The 16,175-nt window shown below is 45.0% G+C and overlaps 1 protein-coding gene across 1 annotated transcript; it reads left to right on the forward strand.

Moving 5' to 3' along the window:
* The first annotated feature begins 6,796 nt into the window (after positions 1-6,796).
* Positions 6,797-15,310, forward strand: DDX47 (DEAD-box helicase 47). Its single transcript, XM_068400690.1, has 12 exons — positions 6,797-6,925; positions 7,762-7,855; positions 9,327-9,515; positions 10,191-10,262; positions 10,802-10,920; positions 11,420-11,491; positions 11,613-11,729; positions 11,909-12,055; positions 12,361-12,498; positions 13,876-13,946; positions 14,482-14,611; positions 14,705-15,310. Exons 1-12 carry the CDS (start codon positions 6,824-6,826, stop codon positions 14,822-14,824), a joined length of 1,371 nt encoding a protein of 456 aa, XP_068256791.1. The 5' UTR covers positions 6,797-6,823; the 3' UTR covers positions 14,825-15,310.
* The last annotated feature ends 865 nt before the right edge of the window (positions 15,311-16,175 follow it).

Here is a 16,175-nt window from a genome sequence, read left to right on the forward strand (position 1 = left end):
CCGTTAGCACTGCTACTTATTGCTATCGTAATATTGGTGATGCTAATCCACACAGGTGTGCACAGCTCTCATGTGCCTTATCTATATCTGAACACCAACTCCTTTCTAATAGGAAGTTAAACCTTCCCCACACACACACCCCGCCAACTGACAGTAGCCACCTGATTCAGGTTGGAGGTTATGACGGACACATGGACTATTGCATATGCAGCAGCAGATCTCAGAGCCTGAAGGCAAGGGTAGATGGTCATTCCTCAGATCCATGTTTCCCCAGCCACCTCCCCAGCTCTGCTTCCCCAAGGCAGCAAAAAGAAGCGGGTTGGGAGGCTGATGAAATCCCTGCCGTCCTGGTGCTGACTGAACCAGGTTTGTAAATAACTTATGAATCTATGAGTGGTAAAAGGGCTGGGGTACCCTCAAAAAGCCAGCAGCTGCCAATGTCCAGTAGAGTGCAGTCTCGTTACCAAGGTACATCTGGAAAGGCTGTTGAAGGAAGCAGCTCCAGATATGAGAATGAACGGATGGCTCATCACCCCAGGGTGAAATAGGAGGGACAGAAGTTGTTATTCCTTTTGAAGAAACCTCTCCAGGCTGAGAGCTGTGATGTTTGTGTTCTATTTATTTACATAGGATTATTTTAAGGTTTTGATATTGTATTTAAAGATGTATATTTTATTTCTTTTAAAAAGGGGGTCTCTGCTCCAAAGGAAAGCAGCTGTTCTTAGAGGCAAAGCAAGTCTGTGGCACGTGAGAGCAAGTTACCTGTTCTTTGTCTGTGAGGGAGGGCAAGTCCCTGTAGGAAAAGGAAAGCACGGCTTGAATGCTGTAGTTATAAAATAGGTGAAACATGGTCAACCAGTGACAGATCTTAGGAACCAAGACAGGGAGAAGGACACGGTCAGTGACCCTGGGACCACAGCCTGCCTCAGGGCACTGGTGGAAGAAAGCAGTTATATGTCTTGCAGCAGGGAGGGAAGCGTAGGTTGGTGTTAGTGGTCTGAGCTGGAGCCCAGCTGCGGTGGGAGCACACCTGAGAGATGGAGGTGCCACTCTCCATGCAGTCAAGCAGCCTGTGAGACCCGCAGTCGTTTGTCTGTGAGGGAGGAGGCAGCACTCATGGAGATCTACATGTACCCCTAGCAATGCTTCCCAGGGAAGGCTTCATGTTAGCAAAATATATACTGGTACTAATACTCAAGAGGGGTGCAGAGGATTAGGGTGATTCAGTGGCAGAGCACTTACAAAGCAGGAGGAAGGACTGGGACCCTGTTTCAAGTGACTGTTCTGCTAAATATGTCCTTCATGATTTTTGACCCCTCAGCGCCTCAGTTCTCTGTCTAAAAATGGGCACAGTAGCACTTTCCTACCTCACAAGGATGTTTCTGGGACAAATACTGAAAAATGCTCAAGTACTGTGATGATGAGGATCATGTCAGTACCTGGAAGAGGTACAAGGAAGAGACCCCAGAAACTAGCTTGAGACAACTGGAGGAGTTAATGCAGGGATAATTCCACCTCCACAAGTATGCCCCAGTGGATAAGGGAAACTTCCGTGCAGACGCATGAATCAAAATGATCAGACAAACCCACTCTGTAATATTGAGCAAACTCTTAGGAAGGGCAACAGTCCATCTCACAAAGCTTCAATCCTTGTGTCCTTTTTGTCTCTTCGGCTCATGACATCAACATTTGTTTTTACACATAAGAAGAACAAAAGCTTTGGTCCCTCAGAGTGTGACTCAGATGCTAGTAATGCCCATGCCTGTTTGCCAGAAATTAACAAGTACACTGCTGGTTCGATTAAATGAATACGAAGCACTTTTGTGTCAGTGTCTCTCTGCACACATTCCTGTTCCCTGGCTCACCCTGCTCAATTTCATGCTCCAGACACTGAAGCCAGGGAATCCATATGAGCAACTGGATGTGTTCAGAAGGGGAGAATGAAAAGTGAGGTCATCAGCTCAATGCCACACAACTGGCATTTGTGTATGAGTGTATGCGTTTATGTCTGTGTGAGTGCATATCCTGGTGTGCACGTTAGCCCGTGTACACTGTGGATGTTGGTCTCTGACATGCAAACACTGCAGTATGTATGTGTGAGCACGTAAGTGTGTTTTGGAGCACGAACTGTCCATCATGGAAAGATAGACATGATGCAAAATTTTTCCTAGTGCTCCAGCATATCACCAGCTAACTCCACAAGATCAGTTAGGACTTTACCATGCTTCTGAGATGGCTGGTTTTATCATCACAGAGACAATTATGTAACATATACTTCTCCTACCTCCTCCCCAGTCTTCTGGCAATGCAGCTTTGTCCGCATGTCTACACACAGGGAACAACGTAGGAACAGCAACAGCTCTGAACAGACTAATCTGACTGGCAGAAGGATCTGAATTTGATAGCTTAGAGCTTCATGCGGGCTGGCTTGCTCTGCTCAGCACAGTCCTGCACTGCAATCACAGCCACTGTTTCAGCAGCTGGGGACAAATCAGGTACTTTTGCTTCCAGTCTCAGCCACACAGGCAAAAAATCCTGCTTCTGTTCTGTTTTTCCCTAGGCTAACCCTTCACTCGAAGTCAGGATTTGGGTTGTTGCTCAGTGCTGCTGTGTAAGTGTAATTAATTGAGCCCAAGGTACCACACTCTCCTGGCCAGGTCTCAGCCACTCCCCTCTCTGGGTTTATTTGCTAGGAATGCAAAGAGAGGCTCAGGCAGAAAGTGGGGCCTGCAGGCTGAAAGATCTGTAATCCTACAAAAGACAGAGAAGCTGTGTGACTTAGTTTGCTCCAAAACCCATCCAGTGCTCTTGGACACCTTCTAAGCCAGGTGGTCCTGTGAATCTAAGTCTGCGCCCTCACACCTCAGCTACACTTGATGTAGCAGCTAGCAGACAGGGCAGGAGGTGGTTGGATTCTCCTCACCCAACTCCGGGCATGCCATCCTGTCTCCTCCCGTGCAGTCAGCACCGGATCTCGTGATATCCTGGGGAGCCAGCTCTGGGAGCTGTGCTGGCAGAAATCTACCATATTTGGGGGTAAAATTAATTTCTTACTCCTTTTGTTCCCTGAAACGGCTCACTGCTGCATCAGATGAGCACCAGAGCTGGTACCAACAAAGCACCAGAAGCAAGTGACCTGGACTGGGACAGGGGTGCACCTACTCCAGTATTAGTATTGGCTTAGTTCCAATATTGTGACTCCCTTAGAGTCCCAAGCAACATTCGGGGAAAGCCGTCTTTGATAAGCGGCTTTTTTGCTAGTGGTTATGTTATTTACCCTTCAAAGCAGTAGATGTGCTGGTGGAACCATTCCTTTGGTAGCTAGGTAGTGAGGGTAGAAGAGTACATATGTGATTTGATGTTTAGCCTGGGCTGGCAGTTGTGAAGCCTGGCCTCCTGATGCCATTTTTACTCTCTTTTTATTGAAACTGCTGCAGGGAGGAATGATTCAATGATGAAGCAGGAACGCAAGCATCATTTTAACACAAAGTCCCATAGTATGTTTTGAAAGTATAATAAAATGTGTCTACGACAAAGGAACTGGAGTACAGCCAGGGAGTCAGGATATCCCAATAGCCTCTCTCTGGGCATTCCAGTGGGTAGACAGGATCATTTACCATTAACTGTGACCTACTATACGCACTGTCCATCTTCTGTTATTATGCATCCCTTATGAAACTGTTGGCATTATACCTGCACTAAAATTCATCTGCTGCGGATGCTCCCACTCTGTCCCCCCTAAGAAAGACGGAGCTTGTAATACGTGGTAGGGCTAGGAACATATTTGGTCAAAAGCCAAGTCTAAAAATCCTGGAGTGAAAATTTCTAAATCCAATATAATCTGCAGTGTCCCGTGCTGAAAAGCACAAAAAGGGAATCACCATTTAGAAGCGGTACTTATTTTATCACACATAAGTGCTCCCAACAGCAGTTTAGGACAGGAGGGAACTTTTATTCAAATGCATCTAATGACAAAGGGGAATTACCCAAACCGGTATTTCATCAGAATAGAATTGCTCCACCCTGCTCCCCACCAAAACAGCATCTACCATATTATATGGACAATGAGTTCAACAAAGAATCACAAGCAGTGACTTCCCGTCACATCCCTGACTCCATTTCCTGAGGCATCCCAGTGACCCTTACAAGGGTTCATGTCTAAGTGCCAGCCAGGCTTAACCTTTAGCACTAATGACAGATAAGCAAGCTCATAGCTCAGACTGCTGTAATTTTTGAAACATATGGTCATAACTAGCATCTACACTGGTGTTTCTTGTTTGGTTGGTTATTTTTAATTTATTATTTTAAAATCATTGTTTCTGAGCACAGTGGGATGCAGCAGTTTCATTTCCACTCCTGCCCAGTGAATTGTTTCAGGTTTCCTCTCCTTTCCCTGTCACGCAGAGTGTTTGTTCGGATTTCCTCTCACTTTCCTCATTGTTCTGGGAGCAGAGGAAATGGCACGCTTGGAATCCAGTGATAGATGCTCAGGTATGTCAGCATTTCCACGGCCAGCGACACCCAGCTGGGCTTCCCAACCAGCAAGAGAGAAGGAGGTCTGCTCAGAAATGCAGTCATGAGTTCCATTTTGCAGTAGGCTCTGACATCCTTTCAAAGCCTGAGCTCTGGGATACATTAGCATCCTTTTCCCTAAAACAAAGGAGGTTCACCTAACTGCAAGGTTGCTCCGCTGCAATCAGCATTGGAATTATAGATCAGAGAGGCCACACCCAGACCAGATGGAAACCAATGAGCTCAGGAACTACCATCATGACATGATATTTTGATGTTGTTCTCCCTCAAAGGGCACTAAATCCATCACCATTTTCACCTCTCACTGAGTACTTGGAGGCTTCCTGCCTGAGTCACAACAGCAGCAATCAAGAGAGCTGAAGGAGTGTTTGCATCTATTCCCATCCTCTATTCTCTCATTTCATGCTGTGAGTTGCCACAGTTCGGTTTATTTTATGTATTTCTGGCACTTCAAAGTTGCACATTGGCAATTACCATAAACAGGAAAACAACGTGGAACAACAACAGTTCTTGACTTTTTTTTCCCTTCACTAGTACTTCAAAATCATAGAACCATTTTCGTTGGAAAGGACGTTTAAGATCATCAAGTCCAAAGGTTAACCTAGCACTGCCAAGTCCATCACTAAACCATGTCGCTAAGCACCACATCTACACGTCTTTTAAATACCTCCAGGGATGGTGACTCCACCACTTCCTTGGGCAGCCTGTTCCAATGCCTGATAACCATTTTGGTGAAGAAATTTTTCGTGGTATCCAATCTAACCCTCCCCTGGCACAACTTGAGGCTGTTTCCTCTCGTACTATCCTTTGCTACTTGGGAGATGAGACTAACACCCACCTCGCTACAATCTCCTTTCAGGTAGTTGTAGAGAATACTTCTGAGGAAGCTAATTTGCTCTTTATATGTGTTAAATATGTAAGCTTATACATATTCTTGTATTTTTGTGCCTAGCTAGCTCATTTTGCCTTGTCCTTTTCACAGTTGGAGACTTTATGAACACAGAACACCGTCACACACACTGCCTAAGCAATGCAAATTCTGAGCTGCAGGACAGAGGCTTAGCCATTTGCGGTTAATGCCAAGCAGGCAGGTTTTCACACAGCTGGTTCAGTGTGCTCTTATCCCAATATAGGTGGCTATAGCTCCGTAACTCCTCCTTCCCTAGAGACCTCTCTAGAGTTCAGTGAAGAACCACCCACAGTTTCTAATTTAGCAAAGCATGGCACTTACCACATAAATCACATCCCTTTGCAGAAGCATAAGCCCAATTAAACTGTCTTCATTTAGCCCACACTCAGGGCTAAACAATAACCAGTTGTTCTATCACCCAATGTCCCTTCCCTGACCAAGAAAGGGAATTGTGAAAAGGGAGAGAGACTCATGGGTTAAAATTTAAACAGATTTAATAAAATAAGTTAACCAATATCAATGCTAATACAATAGACAGAAAATTATGCTTAGCCCACAGAGTGGTGGCAAGTCACTCCAGGGAGAGCAATTGTTGAGAGAAGGAGGATGAAAGGGAGCAGAGAGCAGAGCAAAGAACCCCGCCTTCCCAGCAAGCTTTCCCATTGACAGTGAACCTGACGTTAATGTTACAGAATACACCTGTGGGCCAGCCTGGGTCAGCTGCCCTGGCTTTTACTGCTAATGGCCTTGATCACCAGACCACAGCTGGCCACAAACTGAAACAAAATGTAACAGAAAAGGGATTCTCTAGATTTTATCCCTGCAAAACCAGGACAGAAGCTTAAAAAAACCCAAGCCTTCAACACTTCAAAAGAAAGGCCTCCTCAAGCATGCTGCTTAATAACATTGTGCAGAGTCGGGATGTTTCCACAGACATGGCAACTCGGCCGAGTCGGCTCCTTTACCTCAGGACAGGAGAAAAGGCAGGAACCGGTACCCCGAGCATCACACCCACTTCCCAGAGCCCCACGCTCTGAAGAGCTGCGGGTGCAGCAGACACCTTCTGACCTCAAGAAAACGAGGCCGCCTGTACCTCACGGCAGCGCTACCACCGCCGCGGTGCCCTTAGGCGACAACGCCACGCTAGCCGCCCGCCCTCCCGCGGCCCCGGCCCCGGCCCCGGCCCCCGGTTCCGCCGCCCGCGAAAGCGACCGCCCCGATGCGTAACAGCCGCCGCGCGTGGCCCCTGGAGCCCCGCCCCACCCGCTCCGATTGGCTCTTTCCTCCGAACTACAAATCCCATAACATCCCCCCCCCCCGGTGTGGGAACGCTGCATCTCCCAGAGTGCTTTGCGCTGCATCGGACGGGAACGGCCCAAAATGGCGGCAGGAGACGAGGAGGAGCAGGTGACGGAGCCGGCGGCAGTGGTGGACTCGGAGCCGGAGGTGGCGGTGGAAGAGCCGCAGAGCTTCAAGGACCTGGTGAGGCTGGGCTAGAGCCGATTTTGTCCCGCCCACACACTCCCCCCCCCCCCCCCCCCCCCCCCCCCCCCCCCCCCCCCCCCCCCCCCCCCCCCCCCCCCCCCCCCCCCTCGCCTGCTCCCTCCTTCGTCCCGAGGAGAACGCTCATGCCCCCCCCCCTCGCGTATCAGGCCGAGGGCGGGGGGGGATCCTCGCACAGCCCTGTGTGCTAGGCCGTGCCCCACGCCGCCCCGCCGTGCTTACCCCGTCGTGGCACGGCTCCGTGCCGCGGCACTCTGCGGTTTGCAGGCGGCCCTAGGCCCGGCGGAGGCGCCGGTGCGCGGCGGGCGGACGCGTGTTGCAGTCGTCGCTGCGTCGATCCGCGGGCGTGGTGTTGTGCCCGGGCAGGAGGCCTGGGGAGTTCAGGCATCTGCTCCGATGAGGTTCGCGTTGCTGCTCCCGTCTGTGCTCCTCATCCGGCTGCCTGTGTTTCAGTTTTCTTAGCTTGCTCGGGCGTTTTCCTTTTTCCATGCTCATGGGAGATCCCCGGAGGGGAAGAGAGACAGCTGTGTGCGTGTGGAAAGTTCCTTGTGTCAACTAGGGAAAAAAATTACTATTTTCTTACTGATGGCAGTCACCTCTAACAGTTTTGACAAATTTATGAAGTTACTGATGGAGGTGGGGATCACTGTGAGCAGCCTGCCCATTCACATAGTTGCATTGAGGGCCTGATAGGGTTTCTCTCTGCTAGAGACAAGCCTGGCTCTGTGGCAGCATGTATTTAACTTAACTCTGTGACTTAATTTAGGTTTCCTTGGTGATGTCTGTTTTCCTCTTCTCTTTTCACTAATGTTCAGGGAGTGACAGATGTCCTCTGTGAAGCTTGTGACCAGTTAGGATGGAAGGTGCCAACAAAGATCCAAGTTGAGGCTATTCCAGTCGCTCTCCAAGGTGAGCAGTGTGCTTCTGTGACCCCGAATCTGGGGATGTCCCAGGAGCTCTATGTGAATGAATTTTGCTGAGTGAGCAGTAAGTGGTAGGGATGAGAGCGTTCTCACTTCTTCATCATTGAAGATCTCTGTCTAGTAGTAGTCTCTGTGTTCATTCTTGCGTCCTCCTCAGGTGGAGCTTGGAATACTAATTTCTCCTGTAACACTGCCTGCAATGGCAAACTTTCAAATGGGCGCAAATGTGGGTTCTTGAGTGTTCACTACTGTTGCAGAGTTCTGACACTCCGTGTTAAATAGAACTACTGACAATCATTTGAGCTGCTAGTCCGCATCAACCATTTTCTTTCCGAAATACTCAAGGATCCACAGGAAACTACTGATAGATTTAGGACTATGCCTCTTCTGGTAGAGACGTACAGCGTGTGTGTGAAATTGGAGATGGCTTGACTGATTACATAGCTTATATAATCTGCTTTGCTGTGAGCAGGCAATTCTTTGAAATTAGATTTCTGGAGTGAGTAATAACCAAACCACAGTCACTTTGTGTAAGCATCCTGGAATTACAGGGAAATAAATTACTAAATTCAGCAACATTTCTGCCTCTAGAATATTTGGTTGTTTAAAAACAAACCGCTGTGAAGCAGGAACAGAACAATGTAGTGAGAGAATGGGAATAAACTTTCAGTGTCTACTCTGTCCTAGTACTTTAGCTGTTGTCAGGCTCTTTTACTCCACATACAAGATTCTCTTGAAAAAAAATCAAAAGTAAAATTATATTCCTGAGAAGAAGTCTTCAGTTTAAGGCATGTTGGCAGCATGTTCTTCTCAGCTGTAGTTTAGGAAGTCAGAATGGATTCTGCTGATGAATTCTACCCTGGTGCCTGCACTGTTTTTGGGCAAAGGACTTGCTGTCCTAATCCTTCCTGCTGCAAACCGTTTTAGATTACTCTCTTAGTTGATGGCACAAAATCGATTGTGGCTTGTGAAACGTGAATTTGGTGGTGCTGTTGTCTTGTAGTTGGTAGGACCTAAGTCTCAAACGCTGGAGTCTATTTCTTTGTAAGCCAGTAAACAGACAACAGTTGGTCTAGAATACTTGCCCAGATAGAAGCAATAGGCTGTAAATTGACAGTCACATTTGAGAAATAGTGAAGTAAAGCTTTTTTTGAACCTAAATTTTGTATGAAAACCAATTCTGTATATTGGCAGAAGTTTAACTAGAGAATGGAAAGGATCAAGACTGTAATTGTTGTACAAATGAAGTCACAATCTAAAAAATGCTGCAGAGATGTTCTGAAGTTCTTTGTTTTGGCCCTTTGTTGTTCTTTACCCTTTGTGTATCTCTTTTCCACAATCCCCCCCCCACCCCCATCCTTAGGGAATCCTTGTGCTTTATTGTACAGTGCTCTAAAGGCTTCTTTCCCTGGTCTAGATTTGTAACATTTTTTTCCCCTCCTTGCTGCTTCTTGTAGGCAGAGATATCATTGGACTGGCAGAAACTGGCTCTGGAAAAACAGGAGCCTTTGCTTTGCCAATTCTTCAAGCACTGCTGGAAACACCTCAGCGATTATTTGCTCTTGTCCTCACACCAACAAGGGAGCTGGCCTTCCAAATCTCAGAGCAGTTTGAGGCTCTTGGATCCTCCATCGGTGTCCACAGTGGTAAGTAGCTTTGTGATATTGTGGCAGTTTTCCTGAAGACTAAAGTTTGTCAGCTCTAGATTGCAAAGGAAAAAGTAGAGAGCATTTGTATGGAGGGTTGAACAAAAGGTAAGAAAAGCTCGTGATGCTGGGAGACAGAGATCTGATATCAGGTTTGGGAAAGAAAGACTGTATGGTCTTTCCTCATGGAGTAGTCTGCAGCTCTTCTGCATTTATGTCCGAACAGTTAAAGATGGAAGTAGAAGAGAATCTTCTCAATAGTAAATTTGTATCCAGTGAAATTGCGTAGAGCTCCACTCTATACTGTGTTGTAGTTTAATCTTTCTTTCAGACTATCTGTATTGGTTCTTTAGATATTCTCTACAAACATAAAAGCTTTGTGGGTATTTCTAGAATTCCTAGATTTTTGCAGTTGAGTTAAGCTGCAAGGAGTAGATTCTGCCTGTAGCTCTTAAACTGTGAAAATAAAATACTTGGGGCTATTAGGGACTTAATTGTATGGCTTAAGAGGCCTGGGAAGGTCAGGTGTGCTAAAATAAAGTGAATTCTGGTAAAGATAAGTAGCTTTTCACTTGTACAGAGTTATTATGGGTGGCAGGGAGTAGGAGGAACACTATGGTGCCAGGGACTGGCTGGTGCTACACTGAGATTCACTATATTCTATTTGTCCTGCAGCGGTTATTGTGGGTGGGATTGACACGATGTCTCAATCCCTCGCCTTAGCCAAGAAACCACATGTTATAATTGGTAAGTTAATGTGCTGGGGGTACAGGGTATGAATGTTATCAAACTGCAGTTGTCCAAAGAAAGAGTGCCAGAAGGTTTTGTGCATTTGAAGGAGAAGTGGGAGTACATCCTTCATTTGTTTTTGTCCTGAGATCTGAGTACTGGCTTGTTAATGTTTCTAAAGTATACACCAGTAGCCTTGCTGCTACAAGCTCATTCAAAGCATTCCTGCTAGACTGCCTTTGGCTTGGTTTTTCATTGTCCTCAAGTATTCAAAATGCTGGTCTCATCCTTCTCAGTACAGCTCATCTACAGTATGTTTTGTTTTGTGTTTTTCTTAGGGGCAGAGGGGGAAGGAGAGCGTTCTTCAGAGTCTGACTCCATTAGTCTTATTTCAAAACACTCTGAAGACTTCCTATGAAAGAGTCCTTCCCACAAAGCAATCTACCTTTACTTCTCTTGGGCAAAGAATCCCCTTTGTGTAATGGATGACTCTCTTGCCTCTTTGGATCTTTTCCTTTGCTTTCATTCTAAATTTGCTCTCATGATTTTGTTGGTAGCAACCCCTGGCCGTCTGGTTGATCATCTGGAGAACACAAAGGGCTTCAACTTACGAGCTCTGAAGTTCCTGGTGATGGATGAGGCTGACCGGATCCTTAATATGGATTTTGAGACAGAGGTAGGAATCTGCTAAAAGAAGAGTTTGGAACACCAGATGAGTCCCTTTAAAATCGCTTCATACAGTCACATAGTAAACACTGAGCTGTTCTGTAGAAATTAATAGCAAATTGTAACTAGGATCTAATAATTGCACAAGTCTGTGATGGGAGTAGACCTTAGCAGAGTTCTGCAGAGCACTAGCAAGGCAGTAAGAGGCAGTTTTTCTTTGTAGTTCCTGACATTGATGGAGTTACTGTAGAACACGATCACATGCACGTTCCTGCAGGAATATTGCCGCATATGTGCACTGCTATTGGACATCTGAAGTTCACACTACCTGATGGTCAACACGCTATCAGTCTACACCTTCCCTTTAGAAGAGGGGAAATTTTTTCCTACTCTGAGGCTAAGTTGCACACATGCATTACTATTCATTTGGATGATCATTATGTTTGGAGGAGGCTTATGTCTTGATTGCTGTTGTATTCAGCATTTGCATTTCCTTTCTATTTTTACAGGTGGATAAGATACTAAAAGTGATTCCTCGAGACAGGAAGACTTTCCTGTTTTCTGCTACCATGACCAAGAAGGTGAGAGCAGAGTACTCTGCTTTAGTTCTCCTTCCATCAGGCTATTCTGTTGACTGGACTGTATGATAAGGTTTCTGACAAGATCTCTATCCATCTAGTACTAACTTATTGATCTTCCCAGGTTCAAAAACTCCAGCGTGCTGCTCTGAAGAATCCTGTTAAATGTGCTGTTTCTTCCAAATATCAGACAGTTGAAAAACTACAGCAATACTACATTTTCATCCCCTCCAAATTCAAGGTAATGCCACTTCTGTTTCTTCCCTCTTCTGATTGTGTCTTGTCTTGCCGTTCCCATATCTGCCCAAGATCTTGTCGTCTTCTCTGGCTTATACTTACTGCTTAATGTGGCATATGTAATTGTCTTTCCCGCCCGCCCCCCCCCCCCCTTCCCCGCCTTCTCTGTCTCTTTCTTTACAGGACAGCTACCTGGTTTATATCCTGAGTGAACTAGCTGGAAACTCTTTCATGATATTCTGTAGTACGTGCAACAATACTCAGAGGACTGCTCTACTGCTCCGCAACCTGGGGTTCACTGCCATTCCTCTTCATGGGCAAATGAGTCAGGTATGGGCATACCCCACAGAACGGAGTAGACAGAAGACCTGTTGCTTGGGAAATGGGCTGCACCATACTGAGTCACAGCTACCTTGCAGAAGGAGTATTTCACAGTTAGTGGACTGGACTGATCCCTAGAAATTTAACTAATGTGAATACTGTCACTGATTCTGTAATAGTTCAAAAAGAAATCAGGGAAGTGAGATTTTTGAGTAGTTTCTCCCCTAGTTCTTCTGTACCAGAATTTCAATAAAGGCATATTAACTAGAATGAGCATTATTCTCTCATTCCCTTTTTGTCCTTCTCTCTTCCAGAATAAACGCTTGGGCTCTCTAAACAAGTTCAAGGCAAAGGCACGTTCTATTCTGCTGGCTACTGATGTTGCAAGCAGAGGTCTGGACATCCCACATGTAGATGTGGTGATAAACTTTGATATTCCTACGCACTCTAAGGTAAGCTAGTCTGTGTGCCAGCTGAGAGCTTTTGGTCACCGGGAGGCATCGTGAAGCTAGACAAAGGAATGAAGACACCTTTTCTCCGTCCTGCTAAGGGGAAGTCTAGTTCACGCTTCTGTAGATTAAAAGATGTCGTTCAGCTTCTGCAGTTCAGTTGGTATCTCTGGTTGGGTGGCCTCATCTGGATTGTAGAACTGATCCCATATGTGAAGAGGGGAAGTGAGGGACGTTCTGTTTCTGCTCAGAGTATGTGTTTTGCCATATTACATTAAAGGGCTTCTAGACTCTGAAAATAGTTTTAACATATTACTAGTTTCAGGTAGTCATCTCTGTTCCAGTGATCCAGGTCTGCCTTCACATTTTAAACTGTGTTTTAAAAAAAAAACAAAGTACAAATTCTTCCATTACGCTCAGCGCGGATTTGATAAAGAAAGACGTCTTTAATATGTTTCGTCTTCATATCACAAAAGTACAGCAAACTGAAAAAAAAGTGAGTTACTGACTCTACCTTATAGAAAATATAGTATTATCTTAGGGGTGTGACTTTCTTTCGCAGCCTAGTTTCAGAAAACACGCCATTAACATGCATTTCAGGAATTGCTGTTGTTCCTTGTAATGATCAAAGATACTTTCTCCCGTTTGCAATGTGTAGTATGGTGGTTGTTCTGAAGACACTGCTTTTGACATTGTAAAAGGACAAACATTAAAAAAATAATGGTGGGGGCAGCAGCTTGGATTACGTTGTTAGTTTTTGTGCCCCTCCCTCTTGTCTAGTCATGTCACAGAACACGTCCTTTCTCATGATGATTCCTTTCTCCACAGATCCTGCATGGAGAAGGGAGTATTTTAATTTCCATAATGCAGTATAAAACCTGGAAAAAACAGCCTAGAACCATATAAACAGAAGATGCTCAATAGATCGCACGCTTCCAAATCGTTCTCATTCATCCTCTCCTTCACTGTGCTTGCCAAATTTAAATCTATTTGCCAGAGAGTTTGTCTGGAAGATAGACTATGTAGAGCACTAGGTCCCAAGACTGAAAATACAGGTATTGGCTCACTTTAATTATTAGCTTTCCAAGGAAGTGATAGTTCAGTAGCAAAGTCATATATCACAATTTTTGCCCTGCAGTCTTGAATAATTGGAGGTGATACTCTCCTTTAGAAAGAGAATTCAAATGTTAAAACCAAAGAGATGCCTTCACAAGCCAGCATCTTCTCAAATTCTAATGCTGCATGCAGTCCCAAGTGTTTAATCCTGGCTATATTTTCTCCTCATTTTCTTGTTCTTTCTTAAAGAAAAAATATACAGGCTGATTTCCCATAACTTCTGTGTTTGGTGCACATATTGCTTATCAAGAAAATTGTTTTCAGGATTACATTCATCGTGTTGGGAGAACAGCTCGAGCTGGGAGATCTGGCAAATCTATCACCTTTGTCACACAGTAAGTGTTAAAATGTGGCAGACTTGTTCTTCCCAGCTGTGTTTCAGAGCAGAAAACACCTGACCTCATTGTGGGTGAGAAGAAAATACTACTGTTCATTTTGAGGTGCCAGTTGGATTTATCTAGTGAAAGGGGAGAGGTTTCAAAGTCCAGGGTGGGGAGGCAGAAAAATCTAGGATAAATTCTAGAAGCAGGCATGTAATGAGCAGAACTAACTCTTTATAACTTGATTGTATAATATACATACATTTTTATAATATATAATGCAGGTTAAGTGTGTTTTTATGATCAATACTGAAGTATTTGTCTAAAAAAAGTCTTTGCCAAATATTTCTGAACAGAGATGAGCTGAATAAATCAGTGAAGCCATCCCAAACGACAGCATCATTTGGATGCAATTAAGAGTTGCTTGTGAGAAGATCAGCACAAGCTAACAATATCTGTGGGCTGGAAATAAGGGGTGATGTCTGTGCGTGCTGACAGCTGAAGCACTCTGAGGAGGCCTGATTCAAGCTGGTGTCTTGTCTTTTCTCAGATACGATGTAGAGCTGTTCCAGCGCATTGAACACCTGATTGGCAAGAAGCTGCCAGCATTCCCCATGCAAGAGGAAGAAGTTATGATGCTGACAGAGCGTGTGGCTGAGGCCCAGAGATTTGCTCGAATGGTGGGTGCTGGCTTTTTGTCCTTCTACTCAATGTTGTAGTCTGAATTTCCTCAGGTGCCAGAACCCTTGGTCAATCTCTTGATTGCATTGCAGGAGCTGCGGGAGCAGGGAGAAAAGAAGCGATCTCGGAATGATGATGATGACACAGAAGAAGCTATTGGTGTCAGGAATAAAGTGGCAGGTGGGAAAAAGAAGAAAAGAAAAGCCTTCTAGTTCAGTACTTGGACAGACATTTTTATTTTTCTCTTTACGGCTACATGAGCTCGGCAAAAACGGTCTACCAAGCCATCTCCAGTGGATTTTTTTTCAGAACTACTTAGGAAATTGGGCAGTCCATCTGGAAAAAAACTTCCTCTCTTCTGCTTCACCAGTTACAGACTGAGCTTGGCGCCTTGTGGGACTATCAGACCAGTCTTCCTTTCAGAGACACCAGACCATCACCTCTGGACCTGAAAGCAGCTGTGGTCTGGCCCTGCTCATTCAGAAAGAGGTGCAGTGTGAGAGCAGCTTTCCCACTGCTGCAGCCTGTCTTGCTGCCCAAATTCACTGAATGTGTCTGGGGTCAGATAGGTCGGTCAGAAGAAAGAGAAGAAAAAGTTAAAAGAAGCAACTGAGTTTCCACAGTGCAGCTGTGATGCCTTAGTGGAGGAGCACATGATGTGGAGAACTCCAAATATATTTTGCTTAATTTTAAAGTTAGCTGGTTTTCCTTGTCTTTTCACTGACCTGTTCTGCTCCTTTTGAATATGGGCTCTGCCAGAAGGTTTCCTTAGGTCAATCTTAGTGATTCAGATGTGATATTAGTACCTTAGATGTGTCAGTTGACGAGTGTTCTAGCACAGAGAGAACCTTTTTCGACAGGATTAGGCTATTCACTGCCTGGAATTCAATCCAGAATCTGTAATGATTGGCAAGATCAAGGAGAGGTCTGGGTTTTGCGTGGGGTGTTTTGTTTTTTTTTTTTTTGTGGCTGATTCTTGTAGTACTTACAAACCAACACAAGAGGGTAGTTGGTTTCCTATGTAAATAGGAAGGCAGCTCCTGAGCTGGGTGGTGAAGAAAAACAGGTGTCATAGAGGCTCTTTCTGTTTCCATATTTCTGTCTTAGGCAGTCCAGTGCCATATAAGTAGACTCTTGCAACAACAGGATAAACGTACTTATCTTCATACCAAACCAGAAGGTTAGTGCTAGTTCCCATTGGCAATAAAAATTTTTACACTGGACATTCCTGGTGGGCAGAGAAAGGTGAGAATCTCCTTCGTGATCACTCAGCATGAAAATTTAATGTCCACTAGAACCACTCATAAACTGGATTTTCTACTACATGAAAAACAATGTTCAAAAGATTCTTTTTTAGATCTAAATGGAAAGCAGAAACTACTGCAGTAGTCAAGATGAGCACAATGGTTATTTCATAGTGTCAATGTAAATCTAATATACACATGTGTGCTAGTCAGAATGCTTTTATACTTTTGTTTGGGGCAGTATATTTTGCAAAATTACAAAAAACACAGCATGGTTAAAACAAAGAGGAACTTTTTTATTTAAAAAGAGCTCTATTGT

This window comes from Nyctibius grandis, chromosome 5, assembly GCF_013368605.1.
Source record: "Nyctibius grandis isolate bNycGra1 chromosome 5, bNycGra1.pri, whole genome shotgun sequence".
Taxonomy (NCBI): domain Eukaryota; kingdom Metazoa; phylum Chordata; class Aves; order Nyctibiiformes; family Nyctibiidae; genus Nyctibius; species Nyctibius grandis.

What these genes read in the sequence shown, in the direction of transcription:
- DDX47 (XM_068400690.1), top strand. Translation starts at nt 6,824, where the DNA reads ATGGCGGCAGGAGACGAGGAGGAGCAGGTGACGGAGCCGGCGGCAGTG. An exon ending in CTGCTACCATGACCAAGAAG is followed by an intron (nt 11,492 to 11,612) that starts GTGAGAGCAGAG and finishes TGATCTTCCCAG; the next exon opens with GTTCAAAAACTCCAGCGTGC. An exon ending in TCTATCACCTTTGTCACACA is followed by an intron (nt 13,947 to 14,481) that starts GTAAGTGTTAAA and finishes GTCTTTTCTCAG; the next exon opens with ATACGATGTAGAGCTGTTCC.